The sequence below is a fragment of the Dromaius novaehollandiae genome, chromosome Z (genome assembly GCF_036370855.1).
Source record: "Dromaius novaehollandiae isolate bDroNov1 chromosome Z, bDroNov1.hap1, whole genome shotgun sequence".
NCBI lineage: Eukaryota > Metazoa > Chordata > Aves > Casuariiformes > Dromaiidae > Dromaius > Dromaius novaehollandiae.
Genome location: NC_088132.1, coordinates 43972156 through 44000147, shown reverse-complemented (window position 1 = coordinate 44000147; position 27992 = coordinate 43972156). Strand labels below are relative to the sequence as shown.

Sequence of the window (27992 nt, the reverse complement as noted above, 5' to 3'; positions counted from 1 at the left end):
GCTATTTAACTTCTCCACCAGATCATTAGTAAAGCTGCTAAAGGAAAACAGGCACCTTACACTTCAGTACATTGTCATTTATTAAGATGCTTTCTCTGATCTTTCAGGCAATTTTCAAAATATATGACAGTCTGCATAATGACGCTCTTTATGCAGGAAGATTTTAGGAGTTTAGCAAATGCTTAGCTAAACCTCGGGTTATCTGTTGTATTACCTTTGCCCACAGCAAGTGCTACAATAGATGTAAATTTTAAAATATCAGGGAGGATCCTATGTGTCTACAGTGCAGTTTTGGAACGTTATTTGTGTGGAAATACTTCGTAATATTAGCCAGGTACAATAAATCCATAGCTTTGTAATAGGTTTCTGATGGTTGATGACATTCCTGTCTTTAGCCTGAGCATAAGCAAGGGTTTCCTGCACCTCTGACAAGCTTTTGCGTCCCCAGAGGCCAGGGGAGCATTGCAAATCCGCAGGCAACCAGCATTACACACGAGTGGGCATGCTTCAGTGGAGACAGGTAACACCAGAAGCAGAGTGGCTTCGACTTACAAATAGAGAAGTATGGCTATTCCAGGGGAAGGAGCGCCTTGTAACAGATGACTTCATGAAATAGTTTCTCCTTTGAAATAGGAGAAAAAAGGTGGAGACTTCAGTGGGGGATGAACTTGGAGCCCTTGGCATTACTAACATGTATTCCTTGACTCTTCCCAGCTCTAAAACTCTTCCTTGATGGCGGGACCTGCACATGGGAGTTCTCCCACCTTCCAAAAGCTATGGCCATCTCATTGCATCTCCTGCTACCTTCACTCTTCTTCAGCAGGCAATCTCGCACAATCGTCATCTCATGCTTCTTCCATATTTCCTACTTCAGGCACCCCACCAAACTGCCCACATCCCATCACTTTCTTCCTCCTCTTGCTACCAAAAAAGTACAAAACTTTTACCTTTAATATTTGACTAGAAAGCCTACTGTAGATTTCTGGAAATAGCAACAGAAAATAGGGAAGAAGTTCATTTTCTATCATTACTGTAGAAAGGTGGTACTGAAAAACTTTTAATTTACAGACCGTGAATAGACATGGTCATTTTATTCCTTTCAGTATCTCTGTATAGTTCTCTGTAATATACTAGCCTCATGAAAATAATACTTAAATATTCCCGATCAGCTAACTGCAAATCTTTCTTAATTATCCAGGACAAGTAGCAAACTACTTCTCATCTTCATTTCCACTCATCTTGACTTCAGATTCTTTTACAACAGTTACAAAATATGAACTGTTACTGGAATACCAAAGTGTTTTAACATGCTAGTAATCATTTGTTGACAATCTTTGATGTGTAGTAGAGAGATGTTGCCAGGTACAAATTACAAAATGTTTGTTTGCTCTGATTAGCAAATTATGAATTAGGTTTATATTATTGTATATCTGTCTTTGCCAGCCTGATGTCCATTGCTAAATATGCTTAGCTAGCATGTTACCTGTTACCCAAATGGATGTGCCATCCATTTAAATTCTTCCCGTACTGAAAAAGAAAGACCAACAACATAATAATTACTTTAAATCGTAGTTCATTCTTCTCTATTAATGTCCTTTATGTCTTCCTCTTAAAAATTCGAGAGACATTTCTTTTTAATATTCCAGCTGCAAAACCTGGGACTACAATATTAACTCTTTTGTCTAGTGCTATTTAATGCTACTGCTTCTCTGCTCTGTCTTTTCCTCCTACGTTCTAATCAACCTATTGGTTTCTTTCTTATTCCTTGTGTATTAGTTTCACAAACAGGTAGTCTGTTGTACCTTAATTATGGTGGATTCTTCATGTCTTTGCACCCTGATGATTTTTTTTTTTAACTGCATTATATAAAGTGTATTGGATCTAATGCCTATATAATACTGTATCTGTTAAGCTATAGGCATAAATCCAGATTCGTGTTACTTTTGAAATCTCAATACGTACCTCTCTAATGGTAGGAGCAGAAATAGATTAAAATGTTATGAATGCATTCAGAGCTGACCTGAACTATTCCAGAATACAACACTGTTGGTGTTAGCTGTTGAAAGAATGGCAGTGGTTAAGCTTGTTTTCTGTGTCAGCTGATGTGACCAGCTTCAATGGGCTCTAGCTGTAAGTACTTAATTCTAATCTGGAAAGAGCATCAAAGTTTTAAAATATTTCCTTGTTCACTGAAACCTGAAAAGCCAGCAAATATTACTGCATTCCTTGTTTTAAATTTTGTTTTATTCTAATGAAAAGGGTAGAAAAGATAGAATAATAATAATTGTATTATAATAATGCTCTTGAACTTCTTGGCTCCTTGGGCACATGCAGTGGGGTTTTTTGTCTGTTTCTCATGCTCTGCTTTCATAATTAGTGTTAAACTGATTTTTTTTTAAACGCTATACTTTATTAATGCATAATAATATGTACACTGGAATACAGCTTTGTTTAACAAAAATGAAAAACGCATTTTTCTAGAAAACTTAATCATCACAAAGTCAGTGTTAAAAAATTCCTCTGCTTTAGACATTTTCTTTAAATTCAGCATGCAGGCTTTTCTATCACTGATGTATAATGGCCAAGTGAATGTCTTTTTGTTATCTGGTGTGAGGAATATATAAGGTGTGAGGAATAGATGATGTGAGAGATCATTCTATTGCTCCACATCCAGGTTCACAGTTTACTACTTTGATGACATTTATTTCTGTTCAGGAGCTGCTCACTGTTTGCCATGCACATCTTTGCCTCTTTTAAAATAGCTGGTACAGAAACCTTGTCTTACTGGGAAAATGGAGAACACGTGCTAACTTACTTGAGTAAACTCAAAGGTGGTTAAAGTTTTACAGTTTGTCGGTAGATCTGAATAGTCACTGGAGCCTTCTCTGGGCTGCAGACAGTAAGTTTACGGTTGTCTTCCTCCATTATTACCGTAAGCATGTGGTAGCAACTTGGGTTTCTTCTTAGTAAAAATGTACCTGGAGCAGGAAGGTGAGATGGCTCCAAAGAGCAAGAATGATCTTGTCATTTTTCACAGCAGGGGCTGGGATATCTCCACCCTCTTCCATATAGAATTACCAATCTTGGTTTTCTTTTTTTCTTTTTTTTTTTGAATGCATTTCTTAAAAATGCAAAACATTCAGCAAATAGGAAGTCTGTGTTCCTTTTTATTCCTCTCTTATTTGCAAACTCATTTTCAGCCTCCACAATTGGCTAGTTTAAATTATTTATTTCTTAATGAAATTTAAGATGCATACTTAACACAGTTATTCGGTTCTAAGAACTGGAATTTTTCATATCAAACACCAAGTACTAGGAGAGTAGCACAAAAACTTTGAGAAATGATAACATCATGCAGAGCTGCTGCTTCACTTTTGTTCTTCTAAAGGGTCAGTTTATACCCTCTGAGATATGAGTGATCCCTGTCATGATCAAGAAGGAAAATAGGAAGTTTGTCTCTGAAAGATGAACATATTGGGCTAGGTATTCTTCTTGAAGTCCTAAAGTTACTACTGCCACCCTTGCTACAAAAACAATTGAATCTAAGTAAGTATGCCCAAAATTTACATTTAGCTCAAAGTATGCTTTATTGTAGTTGTATATTTATTAGTAACTGAAAATTTTTCAGTCTATAAAAACAAATATAATCCTGATTCTTATATCATACTTGTTCATCAGAAACAACTGTACAATGAGTAAACTTTGTATCTTAATTTTGTTTCAAGTAGGTGTATATGAAAGCGTTTGCAATAATCAGCTACTGTAGAGGAAATCTGAATATATTTTTCTGTACAAAAGCTCATCAAGAGCTTTGTTATTACTGTGTCTGTATAGTTCAGCACAGCTGTCACTTGTTCAAAAAAAACTAGCAATAGGAAAGGATACAGCACGAATGTACATAGCATAGGCCTGAGGGTGAAGTTCACTGCACATAGTGGTTTCCTTACTAAGCCATACACCACTCAGCAGACGAAGCAATTTGCTTTGTCCTAGTGAACCAAATGCATCCCACTCTGCAGTTCTGTATGGGATGCTGTAGCTTTCCATCATCCACTGCTGTGATCCATGCCGCAATCTACCACATATTTAGCAAAGCACTTACATAAAGAGAGAAAATCAGGAACAAAACAGTAACAGAGTAAGTTTTTTTAGAGGGTGGGGATGATGAGAATAATACATATATTGTCACAGTCCAGTACTGACCAGGTTCTTTTAGATATTCCACACACAGAGAGTGCAATGTTTAATATAAAAGTTTACTTCGAAGATATTTGATGTTACACAGGGTTTTTGATTTAGCAGAGTGATAGAGCCATATACTGAAATCATAAGTGTATACACTTAGTAAAATACAGCAATGGCAATATACAGTTCAATCACAGTACCAATGCGATTGCCATTACTGGTCTCTCTGACATGCTCATGGTCACAATGCTGGGCATCCCCAGTTGCTGGGAAGGAATATGTGGGTTGAAGCCAGCTTAAGTCCGTTGCTCTCTCTGAAATTCCTCTGTTACTTGTTGAAGTTTTATACTCTGTGTTGGGGTGAGCCATGTATATACGCATTCCCTCATGCTGGTCTGGCTAATCTCAGGGAGACATTCACATTCTTTTGATAAATTCAGGAAGATGCATTTACATCTGGTCTAATTAACAGCTAAGGCCGCTTATCTAAAACAAATGTCACCCTCTGGTCCCCTTTGTGTTGCGATAAAGTCAGTTCTCTGTGCAACAACAAAGATTAAGGAGCCACATCCTATACTATTCCTGAACCTCATGGGGCACCTTGCCCTCTGAGCCTTCTCCCATTGTAGGGGGTTACTGGTCAGTCACGCATATATATATATTAGAATTTTTAATTAGGAACACAATGATGCTCAGCTGTGTGTGTGTGTGTGTCTGTCTGTCTGTCAGTATTTATCCTTAGAACATTTTTAAAAACACTTAACACCTCTTCCCTGTGTCTAATGACCATATATTATAGTTCAGTATAGTTTTGTTATTTTCTAGAAATACGACATTTATGAATAGACTCTTCTTCACCAACTGGTTTCTAGTCAGACCATGTTATAGTGCATTAAAATAATGTCTAAGCCCTGTCAATAGTTTTCATTTTTTTCTGTTTTCTTTGACCTGTATTACTTAAAAAGTTTGCCTTTTGATTAATATTATCTTCATAACCTTAGTTCAGAAGGGTAGTTCACCACGGTGTAATAAATCATTTCATGATAGCACTCTCACTATCATGAAAGTGAGAGTGAGCACTGCAGTGCAGACCATTTCCGGAATACAGGATAATGTTTTAGTCTTACAGGTGGAGAAAATAAAGATGCGGTGGAAGTATGATTTAACCAGTTCAATCACAGAAATTATATCTGTTGAAAAAGATATGTGTTTTTAGATACATCTAGTATTTGTGGTTGTGTTCAGTTACTGAAGATGGTCATTCTGAGTGTGTTTTTGTTTTGGGCGCTGCTTTAGTTGTTGTTGGAAAAAAACTTTAAGTCCTTCATCTGAAAATCTCAAAATGCTTTACAGGGAGTAACTGAATGTCACTATTGCTCTGAGGTGAGGAAATCTACTTATTTTATAGTTGGGAAAAAACAATATCCAACAATACTGATAGCAAGCAGAAGAGCTGAGATTATCAAGAAATCACTACTGCAGCTAGCTTGGATTGTCTCTAGTGTCCTAGTGCTAGTCATCTGTGAAAATGAGGATGGATATGAATTACATGGGGAACTAAGAAAAAATGATTAGCATTACAGTTAATATTTTTCCATTAGTATTCATTATGTCATAACTACAACTGTAAGAAGAAATAGTGTAAGGGAAGAGGCCAAAATAGAGCACTTGGAATTATGTGCTTCTGATTCTCTAGTATTTAGTTTTCAGATCTGTTATTAGATACTATTTGCTATATTCTTCACACGGAGAAAAAGTAGCAGCATGTGCATAGCAAGAAACTTTTGAATTAAATCAAAATACATGTAATTAGCCAACCAGCACTGGAAATTACCTGAAGTGGATGAAAGAGTGTACGTAGCTGTAGAGCACAAAAAACAACAGTTTCACTTACAGACTTGCCACTCTTTCTTCTTTAATCAGATAATGGACTATTTTGAATTAAACGTGCAAAGAAGGTATACTGATCTTGTTCACTGATTACTTGTTTTTATCAGCTGAGGGTGTTTTAACTACATAGTCCAGGGAAAAGGCTAATTTCTTCAGTGAGGCAGTGTGTCCTGTGGGTTTCGTAATGTGGAGTTGTCTCTTTTTTGTTTTAATGGGTGGAATCCCATTGAAATACTGGGTATTACTTGCTGTACAGTTCTTTCCAGGGGGGTCTGAAAGAAAAGTTTGAGGTTTAAGTCCTCACTGACATACATGAATCTGGATGGTAGCAACTCCCGCACTCAGAAATTGCCTCCACTTCCTCTTTAACTTGCTATTGGATTTTCAGCAAAAGTCATTAGAGCTATCTGCTGTAGTTTCAGCAGTCCGGCCTGTATTAGCAATATGCAGTCTATGAGGTGTGTTTAATAGAAGCTTTAGAATAGTGCTTAAAAATTAGATTTCTGCTTTACATATTAGTTTTTCCTCTGGTAGCTGGAGTAAGGGGCTTTTTCGTTTGTTTTTAATATCCCTAGGAGCTTCTATAAGCATGGTATCAAAAAGTGAAAGTCAGCTTTTCTTTTACTAATGAACTTGTTCTGTAAGCTGCTGAGTGTAACTTGTGCCCAATCTGCATAGCTTTCACAATGCGAAATAATGAGTATTTGCTGCTTTTGTGTGATAATGATAATACTGATTTTATGGAATTACTGCAGCAAGTAGTAAATGCTGTATGAAAAGAAAAACAATGCCTCATACAGAGAGAGGCACCTAATTCCATGCAATTGTATCTGTGCTTCTTTAGGATGTTTACTTTGGGGAAAGTTAAGGAGAAGGAAGAGAAAACAAACTGAACATATTTATTTTAAAAGACCATCTAGGAAGTGCGATGAGTTATTACAAATATTTAATAGGATAGTTATCTGTAATATTGACTCTTCACAGTGGTTTTCTAATCATCAGCCCTATATGTTTACAGTTTCTTTTGTTTTTAATCACTGATGTCATCCATCATACCTATTGTCTCTTGAATGAAGCCCCATTGTATTTCATACAGAAGAATAAGATGCAAAGGGTTTTCTACAAGCCCCTTAACAGCGTTATACCAATATCACTTTTAACCTTTCTGCTTCTGGACTATGCCGCATATAAGAAAATATGCTTCTGCCTGAAGCCCATTTCAAGAGAGAGGAGAAGAACCTAAGAAAGGACTATTTCTTCCCTATGTGGAAAAGGGAGGAATATTTTTGTTTCTTAGTTCATGCAGTGGAACAGCTTCCAGACCAAACCTGGCTGATGGGAGAGATTCAGAAGAGAGAGCAACTAAATGTTGTGAAATAGGCTGGTCATACCAAAGGGATGGGATAAAGAATAGGATGGTAAGCAGATTTTAGGGAGTATACAGGGATACTCTGCTGCAAAACATCCTGCTTCCTTTTATCAGTAGCAAGTAGAACATTATATAAATGAAAGATGTTTTTAAGATGAACTAGCAACCTGGAAACTGGAAGAAAATTAAAGCTGTTATTTATTTAAAGCAAAGGAGCTCATATTTTTGAGACCCTTTCTTTTGTCAGATGCTAGCTACAAGTTCTCTAATGAATCACAGTGGCCAAAATGTATTTTTGGCCATTTTTTTCTTGTATCTAGAGTTAAAAGTATCAAGATCCTTTTAAAAGAAACATATCAATAGCATCAGCCTAATTCTAGATCAGAAGACATGTCAGAGGTGAGGAGAAACAGTGAAGAAACTGTTTGGAATACATGGAAAAATCTAACCAACATGCTCAAAGTGAAAAAGAAAAACATGAGGAAGATATAAATGTCAGTGTAATGGTATTTTTAAAAAATGGTTTTAAGCACATAAATACAAACAGGGAAATCTAGACAATTCAACAAGAAATGCTGAGAATATGACACACAGTTAAAATGACAAGGGAATTGCTAACAAGATACCTGACATGCATGGCATCTGTAAGCAGCTTGAGCAATTAACATAATAAATGTTAAAAGAACAGACATAATGGAGAAATTCCAAGTAAGAAAACAGGGAGAAAAGAAAAACCTGAAAAATTCACTTACCATGGATGTAATTCCAGCATGTGAAATGGCTGATGGTGGAACACTGAGAATGAAATTGTATGTACACCATTTCACCCTCCTGAGCAGCAAGTTATTAAATGTACAAAGTAACAAAACTTTTGACTAGGATTTAGCATGATTTTAAAGGGCACTGGATCTGCTGAACATTGCTGGTTCGTAATCCTGAAAAAAAATCCTAAGTGCATAAGGGAGGAAATTCAAAAACCCATTAAAAAGATTATGACTAAAGTTAATGAAAAAGAGAAAGAAAAGTTCACATCTAAAGTCTTTTCTGAATAAGCAAGAGAAAGAGCACACCTAATGTATGAGAAAGAAAGAGTAAATCTGCTTAAATCAGAAGTAAACATAATAAGTCCTCAAGAGGCTTTAACAGAAATGGCATATTAAAAATAATATATATTATTATAGCTTTAGAAGAGTGGATGTTTTAGCTAAGAGCAAAAAAGATATTAACACTGTGAGATTCATGACCTGCACTGCTACATTTGCTATGCTAATTGTATCTTTATTAGTAAGTTACACTGTCTTATCTTACAATGCATCCTTTTCTATCTCACTGCTAACAGCTGAGCATTCACTGTTCCTTAAATTTGTACTGATACTCTGTGAAAGATGGTGATAAAAGTTCTTCTCTATTTGTTTGATAAATACCTGAGACAAAAAGAAAGAGGAAACAACTTGCCCAGAAAGATCGATGATGGACTTGACAGTTATGTCTGCCTGCACAAGTTGTGGGTCATGACCTGCTGCCTGGCCCATCGGCCCTCCCTTGGCGCTTGCGTAAAGCGGGGCAGCTGGAATAGCGCAGTTCAGCAACCTGCTGCCAGCTGATAGAACAGCTAGAAAAGTTGTTTCGTGAAGCAAAAACGTTGTGTGTCTTTGGTCTTCCAAAGGACCTTGTGTTGATTCACCTGTGTCCAGAAAATAGAGTCATAAACTTAACCAACTTTCTCAAATACCAGTTTGATTTTCATGGAAGTGTATTTGAAAATTTTTGGTAATGATAAAAACTGACTCTTTTAGAGTGCTCTGAAAGAAAAAGAAAACTAGCACATACAAAACACACAAAAGGTAGGTGAACAGTGTGTAATCATCATGTACAAGCATCATACTACGTACTCTTTCCAATATATTTTCCCTTAATAAATTGACTAAATATAACGAATAAATCTGTGACAGCTCAGTATGCATCTCTGTCTTAATCAGACTTAGAACATTTTTAAGTACTAGGTCTGATTCAGGTAGGAAGATGTCCATGATTTTAATTGGCTTTATAAATTTTCTTTGAGAATCTACCTCTTAAGACTTTTTCCATTCCTTGAATGCACCTGGCACAACATCCAGACTATACTGAGCTAAGTGATGAAAATGTTACTGACTTAATACAGTTGGAGTTCCAGTCTTAAATTCCTGAAACTCTTTGGTAACACACTGTACAGACATGAGTATAAGCAATAACAATTTGATTTTGCTTTGCAGCTCTCACTTTTGCTAGACAATACAACATGTTAACGTCAAACTACATACTTTAGTGTGTATTTAAACCATTTTACACATTTGCATATTTCTTCAGCTGAAAACTCTGATTTCAGACTTGTTTTTAAACAGAGCATCTTCACTAACTGGGAAAACAACTGCATTGATATTAATGCAGCATCAGGCCAAAGAGGCATAGATATTCTCACTGGCCAACAAGTTGTTTGAGACTACTACAGTTACAAGTTTAAAATCAGGTTATAATAGTTACGTGCAAAAAGAGGCTCTGTCTACATTTCAAATAAATTAGTGCAATATCAGTACAGATCAGTAGACTGAAGCATAGTTATAGGGGCTTTAACATCACTATACGTGGCTCAGGACTTTTTCTTTGGACTAAATGAAGTCCAATCCCCTGGTCCGAGTGTTCCCATAATGCACAGAGTTTGAGGCTGCTTGAAGGACCGGTCACTGGTTCAGACCTTTCTTTCTGCATTAGGTGTAGACACAAATTTGGTGCACACCTTGGGCAGAGTTCTAGGTGAGTCTCCTCCTAAAGGAAATCTACTTTGCTTGCACCTAAACCACTCTTCAAAACCAATAAACGTGCAGTAAATGGGAATGCTCAGGGCATTCACTTCAAAACCATGCTACAGCTCCAATCCAAAACATTAACATTAATGTAGGTATTGTGGAATATTCATGTACAGCAACTTATTTTTGCTATTTAAACTAAAAACAAACAGTATAAATTTAGTTAAGAAAATACTTTGCCAATGAATTACTACAGATGCTACAGATTTAATTCTGTTATCTAACACTTTTCTTTTTCTCTCCAAAAACCCTAATTTATTATTATTCATAACTTATGCTGTAGAGAAGCTGTATTAGTCCTTTTATCAGACATTAGTACAGGTTGTCTCCTAATCTAAAAAACATCCTTGAGGTGGAGGGAGGGGAAGGAACGTTGTTTGTTTTTTCTGGGCTTCTCATCCATCACTAAGCCAAAATACGTTTTCCTGCAATACTGAGTAGCTTTTTATTTTTGATGGAACCTGCAGTGCTAATAGAGATAAGACGGAGGCAGGACTCTGGCTTCTCAGTGTCTTTCACAATTAATTAGGGGAACATGTTTCAAGCTGCTTCTTTGAGTTGTCTCATTTGCATCAAATCTGATTTCTTAGTCTGTAGATTTATTTCTGTGACCTCAATGGGCAATACAGCAACAGCAGATTCTTGCCTTGCATCTGCTTATTTCAGCATTGAAATGTGTATGTATTTGGTCTCTAGAAACCTTACCTACATTGTGACATACTCACATTTACTGGTAAATTCAGCTATGACAGAAAAGATGTAAGGACCTGCTTCAGATTTGCCTTAACATTTTAAATGACTTTTAGTAATTTTGAAGCTGTAAAAATTTGGGGGTTTATTTCTTGTTTTAACCTAGAGACCTGGCTGCAAGGAACTGCTTGGTAGGTGAAAGCAACATCTTGAAAATAAGCGATTTTGGAATGTCTCGTCAAGAAGATGATGGAGTGTATTCATCTTCAGGCTTAAAGCAGATTCCTATCAAGTGGACTGCTCCAGAAGCTCTCAACTACGGTAAGGCCAGCCCTTTATCTTCTTGCCATAAAAATACACAGCATAAGATGCAGGAGAATTACACCATGGACAATATTTGAGCATATATTCTTCCTCCTTGTGCCCAGCTCAGAACAACAAATGTTTAAAATAGTTTAATATTTCAACCTCATTTAAGTTATGTATAAAATAGTTTTCTCTTCAAACAGAATAAAGCAGCAACATCAAGCCTGCTACTGATTTAACAATAAAATAATGCTTTAGTCACGCTGCTGACTCATTGCAGTTGACTACCTAGTCAGTCACCTAAATCATAATCATTAGCAAAATGAATGGCAAGTTCTGCATATTTATGGCAGTGATTATTCTAGCATTTTTTGGAAAATGGTAGAAAATTTGAAAATTCTAGAACACTCAATTAGATAAACCATTGCATGAGAGAAAAGTAGGGTCACTGTTTTTTTTTTTAACTGCATTTTTATATATTGCTATGCTATTATCATAGGGGAAAAGAAATCCATTATTTCAGATTGAGGGAAGTAGTCCATACTATGTGAGTAGTAGCTTCAGAACAAAAATAGAAGATCACAGATTTTGCTTTTTAGTTGGTAGGTGAAACCAGAGAAATAAGTTCTACTGAGTAAAGTAGGCTGCGAAGAAGCAGCATATTAAATGAATGTCATGTTTTGAATGCAGTTCTCTCAAACAATTCTTTACTTCAGTTCTTTTAAAAAAAAAAGTTTAAATCTTTAAGTTACTTTTTCTCCCATCTCTTAAAGCTTTTGTTTAAAACCATATGGAAATCATAGCATTTTGACTTATGATTGATAGAAAAAAAAGGCTTCCTTTCATTAGCACTTTTGCAGGAGTTAATACTATAACACAATAATACAAACCTTTCCTTTGGAAAACTAATAATAAATGTAGCTTCAGTGACTGACCCTGTATTATCAATTATTCTAAGAGGCACTAGTGTTGATAATATTCACTGCAGAATATACATTCTACTTTGGGTGTTTACTCCACTATAAAATGGTGTTTTGAATTTTTATTTCCATTATTTCAAAAGTGCTTAGTTTATTTGATATATAATGGAAAACCACTTCTCCGCACCACACGCAGCCCAATGGAAACTGGCTTTTGTGACACCATCTTCATTTTGTTCTTCTGAACCTTAGCTATTTTCCATATCTTTACAGGAGAGCAAACATCTTTATTTATTTGGTGTTTCCTAAAATGCATCCATACCCAGCCAGCTTTTAGTGACTTTCTGCAGTGTTTGGAAAATAGCCTATCTAAAACATTTGTTAATGTGCTCAGCAGTCTTAATATTTAGCTTCAGCCATATTTTGCAAGTTTTCTGGGTTATCTTTGACAGAACATTCTTTTTTCATTCCCTTGAAAAGTGCAAGTAAAAATAACTGGTATGTGTTTTACCATCCTAATCATATGGTCATAAGTATTACAGTAATTTGTATGGGTAACGTTCAAAGTAGTCAGGGATACCACAGTGAGACAGAACTAAATGTGCAGTATCTCAAAACTAGATGACAGCCACTGGGCATGTCAGTTCTTAATGGCAAAATTTGAGGGTTGAAGGAAAACGAGAGACAGGGTCATTTGGCTATTACATGAATGATACAGTGCTTAAAGTCAAAGTTCATTTTTTAATCACTTCTGGATTTATTTTATATGACAAATTAATAGCAGTCACAAAAAAATGTAAATGACAAAATACAAGTTGGGAATTCTAGAAACCAGGTTAAGACAAATGGTTATGGAGCACTGTTTGAAGTCATGAATAAAATCCTGAGGCTACTTGAGCTTATGGAAGACTGAAGCTCTAGTTCAGTGGGTAGTGTTCATTGCTGTTCCATCCCATTATTTTTATTTGGAGCTATATGATTTCCATCACTTCCAGCAAGTGAAGAAATTGCTTTAAAAGCACCTAGTAAAATTACATACTTAGGCCAAGGTATGGGGTAGTTTCGCTTCCTATTCTCTCAAAATTAAAATAGACATATTTAATGCATATCTTTCCAGTACAGTTTTTCAGTTCTTTGTAATGTTCATAAATTATTGTATTTACTTGTTTGTGAAAGAGTATGCCCTTTTTTGCCCAGATATCATCATAGCGGGAAAGAGAATTGACTGTGCAGAACTTGTACTTTTAAACAAAACTAATCACTTTATCTTGTATCTGCTGAATGACTTAAATGAAAAGTGCTAAATTACTGGATGCCAAACCCCAAAGAGAGTTGATACATAGACAAGAAAACTAATCTTACTACAAACAGCATAGTGAATGTCCATAATTACTGTCTGCTAGGCACACAAGCTAATGTAGCACAGCTGGAAATGCTATTTAGTTTAAGAGCAAACTGAACTTTTTGACGTCTGAACAGTTGTCATAGCACCAACTGTCACTAATTTACATGTATTTTCCTTTTCTCTAGTCTAAGTGAAGAATACTGGCCTTTCAGTGATTAGCTGAAAATCTGACACAAGCAAGAGGGTTATAGGGCCCTTCTGGAAGTGCAGCAGAAGGAGGGGGAAGTAACAGAAGTAGGCTAGTTGGGTTTGTTTAATGCTGAGGAATGAACAAACAATGCATTTGGAAGAACATGTATGTTTTTAAGAACAGAGACACTTACAGAATATAACAGAATGTAACAAAGAAATACAGCCACAAAAAGTGATAAAAGAAATTTGGTAAATGGATTTTTAAGATAGTATTTTCATAGCCCCTGTTGCAAAGGACTAGGAGCTGTCGCTTCCAGATACAGCATCCTTCTTAATGTGAATCCAGTCAGGGATAATAGAAATATCTTCTGCCAAGAGCTGTCCTTCTACCCTAATATAAGACTTTCATTCTGCAATGAGGTGTGGAATTCAGTTGTCTTAATTCTGCCATCTCTCTGAAGCATATTTGAAGATACCGGAACCAGTAGGCCACATTTTTTTTAACTGATTGGTCACATCATTCTTCAAGGTACAAGTTAAACAACAGCTGAAACAGCTATAAAGTAGTTTTATTTTCAGAGAGCAGCTTCTCAGAGTAAGACACCCAGGCCCTCTTTGCAATTAAGAACTCCATTGATTTTGGCTCCTCTCACAACACTTATTGCCCTGCTATGTTAAGTAACTGGAAAAGGTATTTTTTTAAAAAAAAGTATCTTCAGAATTGAAAGTGATTGTAAACTAGGAAAGAAAAAAAAAAAAGTTAACATTTTCCTGTCCTTTTATATTAGAAAAAAATATATTTTTGGACAGCAAGAGTCAAAGAAATTCTTAACCTACATGGAAAATAACCAGCCTGGTGAGATATTCTCAGCCATGTGCTGCTTTGTGTAACAAGTCTGTCTGTCAAATTACAGAACTTTAAGTTAGCTTATTTTATTCCTAGCTATTAAGATAATTTATTTTTGTCATTTGAAATACAGGACACTGTAGTATCTGAAGAATGTTCATTAGGAGCTACAGCTTTCTTCTCTTTAAAGCCTGACAAAATAATACCTCAACAGAAAATGTGTCCATAATTATCTAAAACACGAATTATTCTTAGAAATATTCTGTAAGTTAAGTCGTTGGTTTTCTCTCCTTTCCTTAGGGAGATACACATCTGAGAGTGATGTATGGAGCTTTGGAATCCTTTTGTGGGAGACGTTCAGTTTAGGAGTGTGCCCATACCCTGGAATGACCAACCAACAAGCACGAGAACAAGTGGAGAAAGGTAGTTATTTGCAGGAAGCAAAAGAGATGCTGTACAGAGCCATAGGGATGTTGGTACATACAGTATAAAAATACCAAAGAAATGACATATGGGTTATCTAGCAACTTTAGCAAAAATGTTATTAAACTATTTAATTATTAGGTCTAGCTTTTTGGAAGGAATAATATGATTTGTAGGCTTCTTGCAAGAAGGAAAATACTGACCAGTGACTTAAAGGAGGAAAGAGTTACAGCATGTTGCCTTTTGCCATTACAGACCTAAAAAGTGAGATGAAAGGGAGGGGTTGATTGCTGTGCAAAGCAGAAGCTTGACCAGAATGAATTAGTTAAGAAAATGCTAATGCATGTGTAAATATTCCCCAACTGCTAGGGGGAAAAAAATGGTATCGTTCCATTTTTTCTTTTAAAGCATTTCAGACAAAATTTTACAATTATGGTGGAGATGGGCAAGCTGGTTGAGCAGTGAATGTCACAGTTCTCTCTTACAAAATAGTCAAAAGGCTTTAAATAAAGTAGCAAATAACTGTGAGCAGGATTTCAGGTCTTTGATTCCTTTTCATTATCTTCAGTGGCATTTCAGAACTGTTCCTCCTCTACATAATACTACTATGTAATTCATAAACGGGTTCTAAGCTAGTAAAACTGCTAATGATAAAAAAGCTAGTTCGCTGATTTATATAAAATGCTATTGTTAATTATAATCACTGCAGACAAGCACTGAAGTTTGAAGGCCAAAGCAAAAATCTGATGCTTTCCAAAGCAGAGGAGTGTTTATAAAAACAAGTCATACCACCTAAGTACTGATTCTGTATAAATCCACTGAGAAGAATAATCTCTTCAAATTGATACAGTTCAAAAATTTGGGAGTCCTCAGTGTATGGACAACAGTTACTTATCTGTGGCTTCCGAATGATCAGCTGATAACTTAATTTAGTGATTGTTCATTCTCCTGCTCTCCACTAAGTCAGAGACCTCCGTCAGTAGATCACAGCACAGAGCTGTGGAAAGCCACTGCCTCTATGAGCAAACCAGAAGAGCAGGAGTGATAAGATGATATAGAAAAATATAAAAGTAAGTTAAGAGAACAGAGGGGGAGCAAAGGGAGGAAGGAGAAAGTACAAATGGGAGAGGGAACTTCTAAAGAGAGCAAAAAACGGGAGAAGCATGAGAGAGCAAAGAAATTTACTCCCATCACAATGTTCATTATTGATTTCCTCAGTAGGGGAAAAGAGGGAGACAGAACCGAAACTATAGTGGTAGCAACACCCTTGGATTCAGGAAGCAAATCTAAGCATGTTGCTGCCCTTAGTGACAAGAAAAGCATATGGGGAATTTACCATAGCCAACTTAAATGTTATTGGTAGCTGAGCTTAGATTAGTTGGCTAACTAGCCAGCTCAAATGGGTAATATGTTGAAGACTTTGTTCATATTACAAGTCGCGTAAAATTTACCCTCAAGTTTCTTTTTATGCAATGAACTTTCCTCATTTCTTTTTAGATTTGTCAATATGTATCATTTTTCAACACTAAGTATTTTTCCCTTTACCAGGATACAGAATGTCAGCTCCACAAAAGTGTCCAGAAGAAATATATAAAATAATGCAGAGGTGCTGGGACTACAAACCTGAAAACCGGCCAAAATTCAGTGAGATTCAGAAAGAGTTGTCTTCCATCAAAAAGAAAGTGACATAGTGATAAACTAGTGCCAAATTCAATCTGCGGGACTTTATTTTCCAGTGAAGTAATATTTTCCCCTCAAACACTACGCGTTTATACAACATTATTTGCAATATTCTTCTAGGATTACTTTAAAATTAACTAACTTTTTTTTATATGCAAGTGTACCACCTTGAATGATGCCTACACCTGCATTAAAGACATATTCTGCCAAATGCTATATATCCAGTCACAGTAATATTGTCATTTAGGATACATGTAAATAGAAAAGCACATACTATAGAATTAAGGGACTGTGGCTTCTATCTATTTTACAGCAAGTAAATGCTAGTGACATTTTTCAGAGGTTTTCTACTTTATACTGTGTTCTCATTCTGTTATCCCTGTCCCAGCTATCAACATCAGTGGCACTCTGATGTGGTGACTGTGTCATACATGATGGCCTTATAACTGAAAACAGGTTTTGACAAGTATTTCAATTAGAAACTTTTGTATTTTTAAAATTCTTTCTGCAACTGAGCAATATTTTCAAATGATACTTTGCTTTAAGGATGAAGGTCAATTAAGATTCTGGATACAAATATATTTACTAAACAGTGAAATATAGAATTTTCTTTTGTAGAAAATAGTTACATCTACATTTCTTACCGCATTACAGTGAATACTTCTGACTTTGGATATGATTTACTTAAACTACTGTTTTTTTCCTATGAAGCCACCAGAACTCAGTAATATGTCTCCTTTGCAATGACCTAAGTTTATTTAAGAAACAAAAAGGCCAATATCAAGTCTCGACTATACATACATCGTTAGGAAATGCTGCAAATCGTCTGCCCTCCAAAGAATAAGTAAAAGCAGTTGATGTGCACATGCAGAAAAGGCCAACAAGAAGGAGATTTGCAGCATGTAGTAGATAACCAATTATATTGATTTTAGAGAAGTAAAGAATGTGAATTGCTAGATTTGCTTCAGATCCTGAATTTTTCCCTTAAATTTGTAATGATTTTCAGTATGCAGCTGGAGTCTGCAAAAGCATATGCAAACTGAAATACATTCCATGCATAGTGTCCAAAGAAAAAGGCTACTTCTCTATGGCATATGGAAATTGTTCACAACACCAAAATAAGGAAATATGTTTTAAGCATCTGGCAGGCTGAACAAGGCAGAATAGAAACATTAACCTTTTAACGTTCTTAAATAATTACAATCAGATTTCAGAACACTGGGGAGAAGGGAGCTGTAAATGCCAACAGGAAGGAAAAAGCTTGTATAAAATTAACATTCAGAATAAAGACTCAGCAGTCAGGGGAGAAAAGGCACAGTTTGTTAGTATGGCTCTTGGTCTTGTTTGCAAATGGGATTATTTTCTAGGGCCCTGCACGGATATAGGAACAAGTTACAGCATCCTGGTCTGAGTTCCAGAATTAAGGTGCTTAAACTTTCTCTAGGAGTTAGCTAAAAATTAACAGATCAAGGGATGTCAGTTGCTGCTAATGCGAGTAAGAAACGGGGGACTGAAAGTAAAGCAGCATCTGGAATGTTTATTAGCCCTATTTCACTGGGACAGGAGAACTGAGATGTAGCAAAGTCTGTGGCTACATTGCATTTTTCTTTCTGTTAAGGTGACTTTTCTATTGTCCACAGCATTTTTTTTGCTCTTTAAAGTGTATTTGTGGTAGTAGTGAGTGGTAATGTTTAAGGGCTATGTGTGACCAAAATATGCGTAGTCTAGAAGAGTTTGTCTGTTATATTGAAGTTAGCGTCCAAATAAAACAGTGAATAAGCATGCTGGAGCACATCACCTTCATTTGAGGTGGAACTGTTAGCAGCCAAGTATAGGGAATGGCGAATGCTTCTTGACTTTTGGAATGGATTTTTTCTTGGAGCTAGGGGAGCAAATACATAGACATGAAGGTCTAGCACTTGAAAATTTTAGTGGCATAAATTTAGATTTCCCGGTAAGCATATTCGACATATTTACTTTCTACTGTACTTACAAGTAGCCCAAAGATATGTTTCAGAGAGCAATGGGAAACTTTTTTTTTGTCAGTTTGCATGCTTTTAAATATTACACAAAGCTTGTGCCTTAATTTGCTAGTATGCTAACACGAATACAAGCATACTAAGATTCAAGGAATGTGCAACAACATTTGGAAAAATCCAAGTTCCAAATCCAAGAATCATCCAACTGCAGGTCCTCATCTATGCACCACTAAAGTCTGCAAGTAAGGACAACAGTGTCTGCTCTTGTCAACATTCATAGCTTCTTTGGAGAGTTAATATTCTTTCTCTATGATAGAGATTACTTACGTCTTTGATACATACCCTCCTGACAGCAAAAAAAATACTGTTTATTTGTCTTAAATTAACCGGACACCATCCTGACTTTCACATACAGATAAAAATTGTATTCGTATTTTACTCTGAAATAGTTAATGTTTATCATTCATATCATACATCTGTTGAAAATGAAAGGCTTTTTAAAACATGGGATATGTACAGCAACAAGAAAATATTATTATTATTATTCCTGAAGCAGGCATCAGTTCAGTTCAAAAATAGCAACTCCCTGGGAGATGACCGGAATGAGTTTATAGGCATAGAGTAAATTTAAACACAGGACATGTGTCTCAGATTATTTAGTGTCTTCTTAACATTGATTTGGCAGTGTTTCTGGCGTAATTTATTTGTCATGTCTCACTAGTAGTTACTGTAATTATACACTTCAGGAAGTGGAATCCATGCCAAGTATACCTATAGATACTGTTTTTAAGTTTTTGTAAACTTACCACAGGGGACTTCACAAACAAAACTGCCATATGATGAAATTTGAATGCTAGACATGGTATTCAGGAACCAAAGCTGCCTTATCAGCTTTCTGTGGACTTTTAATGACTTAATTCTTGCATTGTTCATACCTTAAAACCAGATACTGGTTATTTGGCTTGTTTACCCAATACTTTGTATATTCTAAGGCAGTTACAAAGAAGGTAGACTAAGTCTCTTTCAAGCACAGTGTTTTAAGTAGGTTCTTGCATCTGCGCTGTCCTGGCCAGGGGCAATCCAAGGAGCTTCTAAGTTGTTTAGGCTGTTAAATGGGAGAGACTGAGTACTAGCAGGGTCAGTTAGAAATACCAAAGTCTGTTACATGAGATGGACTTCTACAGGTTTATCTGTTACTTTCATCTTTTTCCAAGGAATTACAGTCATGGTTTCTAAAAAGATTGTTTTGAAGGCCAATAATGCATGCTTAGTTTAAATTGTTTTCAGTAGAAATTGAGCATTTGTAGTAGCTTCAGAGTTCAATCATCAGTGAAATCATTAGGATTCCTAAGCATATATATTTCAATCTTATAGAAAGTAAAATAATGAAAAGCATCATGTCTGAAAACAGATTATGCTTCAGTCAAGGTCTGGTCTTACAGAGTCAACATTTCACCAACACATTCCCTTTGAAAGTGTACGTTTTCATTAGTTTCCTTTAGCAGCTGCAGTTACTTTGCATTTTTGCTTCCTGACTTTCCAGTAAAAACTTTAAAATGTTAGGCAGCTCTGCAAAAAGGCAGTTTTTTGTTAAAGTACATCACCAGAAAGCTTCCAGTAAAAAGCGCTGTTTCTAAAATAAGCCTCATCTGTGTTTGGACAGAAAACTGTTTAAGGAAACATTAGTTTATTCATACATAAGGTGGTTTTTTCATTCATGTCTTTGACCCCCTTTTATGCTTGTTTAAATGCTACAAGCACATCCCTAAAACTTGCTATGAAGTTACGATTTCATTAACCCCTTCCCATTATGAAGATATTAATCAAAAAAAAAAAAAACTTCCCTAGGTTAAGTAGAGCAGCAAAAGCTCAGAGGCATTTGAAACTGTTCCCCCCACGCAAGAGAATTTTCTCAGACATGTTGCTGCATAGACAGTAACAACAGTGATTAATTACTAAGGCTTGTTTCCAGTATTCTTATTGTCACATCCTCTAAATGGCAGTGCCACTGACCATTTGCAACTATGAAATATTTGGAGACAAGTTAGCATCTAAATAGTGTCATCAAATATGGTATTCAAGAGCAGCAGTTACAAAAATAGCTGGTTGTGATAAGTACTGATAACTCGTTAAAAAAACGGAATAAAAAGAAAGACTAATTCAGAGAATCCAAAATGTCTGTTATGCACTTGTATTTGTAATATTTTTATAACTAAGCATAATATACTTTGCTGTTAAAATAAGAGCTCACCAATTAATTATTCTTCCTGAAGCACAAGAGGACATGTGTTAGTGCTGGAAGCATTCTTGCTAGGGAAGTCAAGATAATGTGGAGGGAAGAATACCTCTACCACCAACCAGGGTACTTTTTTAAAAATCTTACTCACACAGTCCTTTACTTTCAAGAATATAGGACTTTAATTAGTAATTAGAAGGTAGAGATGGAAGTCTACTATTCCTTAACTTCCAAATGACCATCACTTTTTAAGAGTGAGCTAGTAAATCTGGAACATAGGCTCTATTAAAAGTTTTTCTTCTACTTTTCTTCTGCAGAATTGCTATAATAAATATGGGGTCCTTAACCCTCGTCAGTAAAAACTGTACAAGAAAAATGCATCAACGTCATAAACCTATCCAGTTTCTATAGGAGTAACTCCAATAAAAGAGTACTATTTCTAATTTGGAGGTCACTATCTTGTACTAGAATTGCCCCAGGATAGTTTTTCTTCCTAAAAGCTAAGAAAAAGTTTTAAAAGATAAAAATTGCAAGTTGAAAACATAAGAATACTTTCTCACATCACATTTTTAACACTGGCATTCAGGTATTGCGACTGTTTCTTTTCTGAAGCTGATAAGGTGTTTGTGCCTTCCAGCTGTACATACTTTTCAGCATATTAGTGCATTTTTAACACCCAACTTCACTTTCAGACCAAGGAAGGGAAGAGTCTTTCAACTGAAAGATACAGCAAGTTCTGACTAATAACTCTCACAATCCTTTAAAATCCCAGGTTCAGTAAGCACATTCATTATGTTACTAAGCGCCATATAGAACAGTTAATTATTGTCCTTTTGAGAGCAGTACAGGTTAGTACTAAATATTAGCTGATTCTCAGTCACCGCTCATCACCATTTCCTTCAGAAAGCATCGCCTTCCCTGGAAAATAAAGTATTCCCTGTTTTTGTCAGCACTGTTATCAATACTCTTCTGCTTTATTGGTTTTCAGATCTTATAAATAGCCTATCCTGTTGCTGTGTGATTCCCTGATCAGATTTTATTCCTATTTGCTTGGTAGTTACGCAAAAGAACACAAGTCAGTCATGGGTCGACAAACAGAGGTCTCAATCCTCAGCTAACTGCTACTTTTCCTGTTTGCAGGGGATATCTGAAATGGTTCATAAACTTAACAGTCTGTATTATAAAAGGCAACACCCTCTGCTCCCCCACCCCACCCCCCAATCCCAGCAGTATCTAAGAGCAGGGAAAAAGTAAATGGATTAAGGGGCACAGAAAATAGGTAACAGATGTGGAGGCGGCAAATAAAGAAAAAAAAAAAAGGAGATTTAGTACAAAAAGACACCACAGTGCAAGCGTGGATGTGCTCTGTGCTTCCACCCTCACTGGCACTTTACCCTCCTAAGGCTAGACTGTGCAACTTGAGAGTAATGAGATTTTTTTATTTTCATTTTCAAGAATGAGAAGAACGTGAACTCTGTATTTTCCCCTGCTCGTCTGTACTTCCATTAACATTCCACAACTTTAATGCATACGTCAAAGTAAGATAAGTTTTTAAACCAACATGCTTTTGCAGAAAAATCATGTACTTATTTGCATAAGAGAGAATCAACAGTTCTCCAAGTTTCATTCATCTTTAGTCTCACATTGAGACTGTTAAATCTGTAAAGTCAGAGTCATAAGGAGTTTTGCCAAGCTTCACTAAATTCTCAAGGTGTTCCTCTGCAGAAATATACTGAGTAGATGGGGAGTGGAGGGAGAAGTTAGCATAGGAGTTAGAAGTTACGCATTGTAGCTTCAAATCAACAGCTAGTTCAAAAAAAAATCCAAAACTTTGATTCTAAAAACTAGGTTGTTTTTTGTTCTTTCTCTATAAGCAAAGAGTGATTTCTGTATTTCAGCCTTACTATTAATCTGATAAAATGGGAATGCTCAGAGAAATATATTTACTGTTTTCTCTAAGAGAATGCTGTCTGCACCAATATGCAAAAGTTACTCTAATGCCCCTATAATGCTCTTGTACATAAAATTCGAACTGGAATATATGTCCAAGCGTAGCATTTTGTTGTGAATTCTTTCATTTTCAGGAAGTTGTGTGTTAGAACATCAGCTATTTTGGAGCACCATTTTTATAGACATCATTTAGGAAGGACTCGAATTCGAATTTTTAGAGGGTTGTTTTTGGCGGGGGGGGGAGGTGAAGGACTAATTAGATTGCTAGCTAGACCCATTGTTATTCTGGAGCTCTCACATTATAGCTATTATAGAGTAGTTCATTTGTAGATCTCAGATTATTTTTATACATACCCTCTCTAAATTAGAAACCACTGGCCATACTTGCAAAAAAATGAGTAAATAAAAGCTTCAAATGCAGTTGACTGAGATAGAGTGAAAACTTGAAAGATCTGTGAACTAGCAACAACTTGCTTTGTGTTTATACATAAACATGAACTGAAGTATATCTGTGTCAATAGGGTAACTTAGGACACTTACTGGCAAAGAAGGCTTGAAAAAAGTGCTCCTAAATTGCCACTATTTGGAACTGTCATTTAATTTTAGAACTAAAAAGGTGATAGATTACCCCATTCACAGAATTTCAGCTACATAGCTAATACACACAGCACATGCTTCTCCACTGAAACCCTTCATCAATTTAAGGCAATTATGCTTTTTAAAAGAAAAATCAGATCAATCAGCAATCACTTCTAGATTACACACTGAGGCTATCAGCAAGCAGTTTCCACCACTAAAAAGTAAGAGATCTATGCCATTGTCTTTAAACAGCCAGCTCAGTCATTTTAGTCTTTGTCAACATGCAAGAAAACCCACAAATACTAAATGCAGTAGCAACACAAAATCCTTGGATTACTGCTACGTAAACTAGTTCTCTATGATCTTGTGCTTCAGTTAGAAAAGAATCTTTGTGCCCTTTGAAGAGGGCTGCAGTAGACTAACAACAACTCTAGCTGAGCTGTACTGCTAAACCAGAAGACTCTGGCCCTTCACATCTCCCAGGCATTACTGTACTCCGATGGTTCCTCGTACTACATATGCTCCCCTTTCACTTACTTCTAGAAAGTTACTCTCGTAAGACAAAAGTTCTGATCCATCCCTGGTCTCCTCTGACTCAAAAATACCATACCGATGTTTACCTTTATACAGGCAGCAATGTATCAGAACTGAAGTAATTGCAAAGCCAAAGTGAGGCAAAACAAACATACAAACCTGAAATACATCATGACTTGACCACAATGTAAAAGACAAAGAACACCACCATTCCCCAATGCCTCGTTTTAACCCTATGCACGCACACACCCCCCCATGCACTCCCATTCTAAGACTTGCAAATTCAAACGATGCATTGCTAAGTCAGTAAAGTCTACAAGGCACCTAATCTTTCAGTAGGCAACTAAGTTGATATGGCTTAATAAATTTTAAAATACCAGTGTTTCAATTAAAACCTTTTATATATATTGAACAGCAGTATTCCTTGCACAAATGCTCTCTGCAATAGAAATGTTTATATTTGACTTGAATTCTGCGGAAAAGTAGAACTGTACCTTCATTCCACTCCAGTTTATCAGTGAAACTACTCAGTTAAAGTAGCCAATTCAGGTGCTTTCAGCCACTCTGACATGTAGCATAGATGCAGCAAGGAGGCCACAGAGAATGTTTTACACTCTGTACGCCATCTTTTTATAACATGCTTATACTTGCTACAAATCACCAGTAAATTCACTGGAGATTGGAAGTTTGCTGTATCTCCAGAGTGACCAATTCCTCACGACACCTGAAGTTGCAGTGCTTAAGGAGAGACAGTGACAACATTTTTTTCTTTGTCACTACACAGGCATAAATGAAAGGAGATATACAATGGGGACTCTACATTATCTTCCTTCCCTCCACCTTCTGCTTGGTCATGCCACAGATTCAGACTCTTCAGTAGACCGACCAGCTAGAACATATCTGTTCCCACTGTTAATTTTATCATTACCTGTAACTGACAAATGAACTTATTTTTCCCACTGAGCTTCCCACCCATTTTTTACTGAAATGCTAAAAATATGGAACAGGAAAAACTCAGGGTTTAGGCTCATCACACAGGAGACAGGCAGATTCCTACAAAGAAAGCTTGAGGACTGAAAGCCAAAACCACACACCTACCCTTCCCTCCTATTAAAGGATTGTGTAGTTATATGTATGTTTGAAAGACATCCAGAGATGAAGCTTGAACTAATAATTGTAGGACTGCTGTTTTCCCAACTACATAATTTTCCTTCATATAATTGTGGGCAACTGGAGAAGGAGGAGGGGTGCTGGCGAAGGAGGAAAGGTTGGTTCACTGACCCACTAGCATACATAGAGCTTTTGACTCATGTAACCTTGAGTGAGGCACGGATACAGTTTGCAAACATGTTTAGATTTTTTTTTCCAGTTTGTGCCAAAGTATGCACCAGCAAGTTTAACGTCAGGTAAAGCACCTTTTATACTCTTTGTTTTTTAAAAATAATATATTTGTGAAACAGATCGATAATACATAACACTGGAAATGGGTGCTTCTTCCCAAAAGTACACATGTAAAATAAAAAAAAAAAAAACAAAACGACGTTTGTGAGTTTATCTGGCTTTTAAGCAAGTCTGAAATGATAACTATGTAATACAGTTGTCAGTTGTCTGTCCTTTATAATTTTAAATAGATCTGCATTTTAACTTTTATTTATTTGCCAATTTTTTATATACTTTAAAGTTACACATTTGAACTTAAGCTAACTTTTTATTTTCCTAGGCTGTTACAAAACAGAATTTCAGTATTCTTGTAAACTGCAGACCATTTCTGAATAGCCCTTTGTCTTTTCCGATGGACCAGTTACCACTAATGAGTCTGCAGTCCCCTTTTTACTGTACTCTTCCAATAAATGTAAAATATTTGTATCAAGCTGTCTCTGATTTTATTTGATATTTACAGGATATATTTATTCACTCGCTTCTGTAATGAAGTGGAAGATCACCTCTAATAACACTACTCTTGGGTATACTACAAAATATTCTGTATTTAACAAAAAAAACGCACCTGTTGTCGATTTCTGGAATTAGCACCCTATGTGGTCCCTGCTCGTTGTCTTGTGTCGCTTGTGGATACCCTTTCTAATTCTTAAGAAATTGAAAGAAAGAGTAACCCAGTGGGCACAAAGGAAAAGACATGTCAAAACAGGTTCAGAAGTTGGTGGCTAGCACCTTGCAAATTTGAGGATGCGACACTACACATCTTTTCTTCAAGCTACAACTGTGTTCAGAAGCCAAACGCTGAGAAACACACACACATATTCTGTCCCTTGGATAGCAGATTAAAATCCTTCCCATTTCTACAATCATTTCCAGTTAAGGTGAAGGCAGTAACCTGAAGATATATCCAATCTTTATACTGTTTCTTTTACACATGACATAGTGCTCCGTTTACTTTATATTTTAAAAAAATATATTATTTAAATACCAGTTTGGTCTTAAACCAGTTTGTTTAAAGCCACTTAATGCTTTTCTTCGAGTGAAACCAATCTTTGTGAGTTATTACTGCCATTTTCACCATGCTTTGATAAAACTTCTTTGATTTCCATCATCTCTTCTTAGTGTTACTATGAAGACTGAGATACCAAAATTATGACTCAGGTAAAAAATACAAACTATTACACTTTAAAAAAATTTAAATGAAATCTTTCAAGATTTCATGGCTAATATAGGGTACGAATATCCCAGTGGAAGAACTCTGTCCACTGCCTTATGCATCCGGTAGAAACACCTTATTACAACAGTTAGCAACAGGTGGAAAGAAAGGCTTTTGTGTACTTCCACCTTTACACAGCACTAGGTGAAGACTGTTAAGGCACAACGCTGGAATTTGCAAGACTAAGTGCCTGACTGAAGAAGCAGTTAGCAAAGAAGCGACATCCCAGCACTGGCTTTTAAGTGGGACAGAGGTGCCTATGGCTGAAGGGTGGGAAAAAACCAACTGCTTACTCTTGTAAGCTCTCAAGTAGTTTTCCCCCCAGTCTTCCAAGAATCACAAATGAGAGCGTAAAGCCAAAACTAATCCTCTGGATTCACTGATGTGTGTTGAAACAGAAGACAATGCAGCATGGGGTTACACGTAGCTATGGCAAATTTCTGCAGAGACACTAAAGTATTCGTAAGAAAAATTTTTAAGAGGTTCCTGCAAGTACATCTTTTCAGCCAAGTGATGACTGTACTCCAAATAATAAAAACTTCTTGTTTGAAAAACCTGCCACTGCTAAACACTGAGCAGCACAGGGTCGTCAAATCTTCTCATTTGAAGCTTTACAGCAGTTAATTGGGAATGAGGCAAAAAAAAGCAGAGGAGCCTTGAAAGTGATGAGGGCCTTTGTGCAGTCCTACACTTCTGTACAGCTTACAAGGAGACTGAAAGGACTTGCAGTTTAAAAGATCAAGCTCCTAAGGCTTCTGAAAAGATCCCAAAGGATGTTAGGCGCCTAAGTACTACTTTAAATGGCAGATCCCAACATTTAAATATTTTTGATATATCCGATATAACCGCATCTTCCCCTAATAAACTGAAGAGCCTGCAGTGGCAAAGCAATAACGTGCAGGAGCACCTAGGCCGCAATACCAACATCTCAAAAAAGCCTCATATGGCATTTCAGTTCAAACAAGACTTTCAACCTGGGACTTTTCCAGCCTGACTTGCGAATACTAACCCAGCGTGTACTGGACACTTCACAAAATTCCATGCAAAAGACACTTTGGTACAATATGGGTTATAGTTAGGTGTAGGGTTGGGAGAAAGCAAAAGCCAAGAGGTGCCATTGCAGCGGCTCTGGGAAGGCGCTGCCAAAGGAAGGGCTGTGCTGCCAGGAGAACTGTCCTATGATGAGTTTCTCATCTGGGCCAAGAATGGGGGGCTAAGACCCCCATATCGAGAGGCACTGGTGTCAACAGTCGCTCATGCCTAACAAGAGCACATGCGGTCTGAGAGCGAAAGCTGAGGTGGGTGTGGAGATGGACAGGTATTGATTAAGGAGAGGCCTGGCTATCTATAGATATCGTTCCCTGGCAATAC

The 27992-nt window shown here is 36.5% G+C and overlaps 1 protein-coding gene and 1 long non-coding RNA gene across 11 annotated transcripts in view; one reads left to right on the top strand and one right to left on the bottom strand.

Moving 5' to 3' along the window:
- LOC135324785 (tyrosine-protein kinase Fer) overlaps positions 1 to 25838 on the top strand; it is a 183670-nt gene extending 157832 nt beyond the window's left edge. For all 7 annotated transcript variants that reach the window (XM_064501705.1, XM_064501704.1, XM_064501703.1 and 4 more), the window contains 3 exons: positions 11144 to 11298; positions 14888 to 15010; positions 16559 to 25838. In XM_064501705.1, coding sequence (XP_064357775.1) covers positions 11144 to 11298; positions 14888 to 15010; positions 16559 to 16701 — 421 coding nt within the window. In that variant the 3' untranslated portion in view covers positions 16702 to 25838. The remainder of the gene's footprint in view (positions 1 to 11143; positions 11299 to 14887; positions 15011 to 16558) is intronic.
- LOC112995244 (uncharacterized) overlaps positions 1 to 27992 on the bottom strand; it is a 59483-nt gene that overhangs the window by 6379 nt on the left and 25112 nt on the right. Inside the window, exon 1 of one of the 4 annotated variants that reach the window (XR_003262140.2) lies at positions 8197 to 9206. The exons of the other annotated variants lie outside the window; for them this stretch is intronic. This is a non-coding gene — a long non-coding RNA (uncharacterized LOC112995244). Of the gene's footprint in view, positions 1 to 8196; positions 9207 to 27992 lie in introns of those variants that run through there. 4 annotated transcript variants of the gene reach the window in all.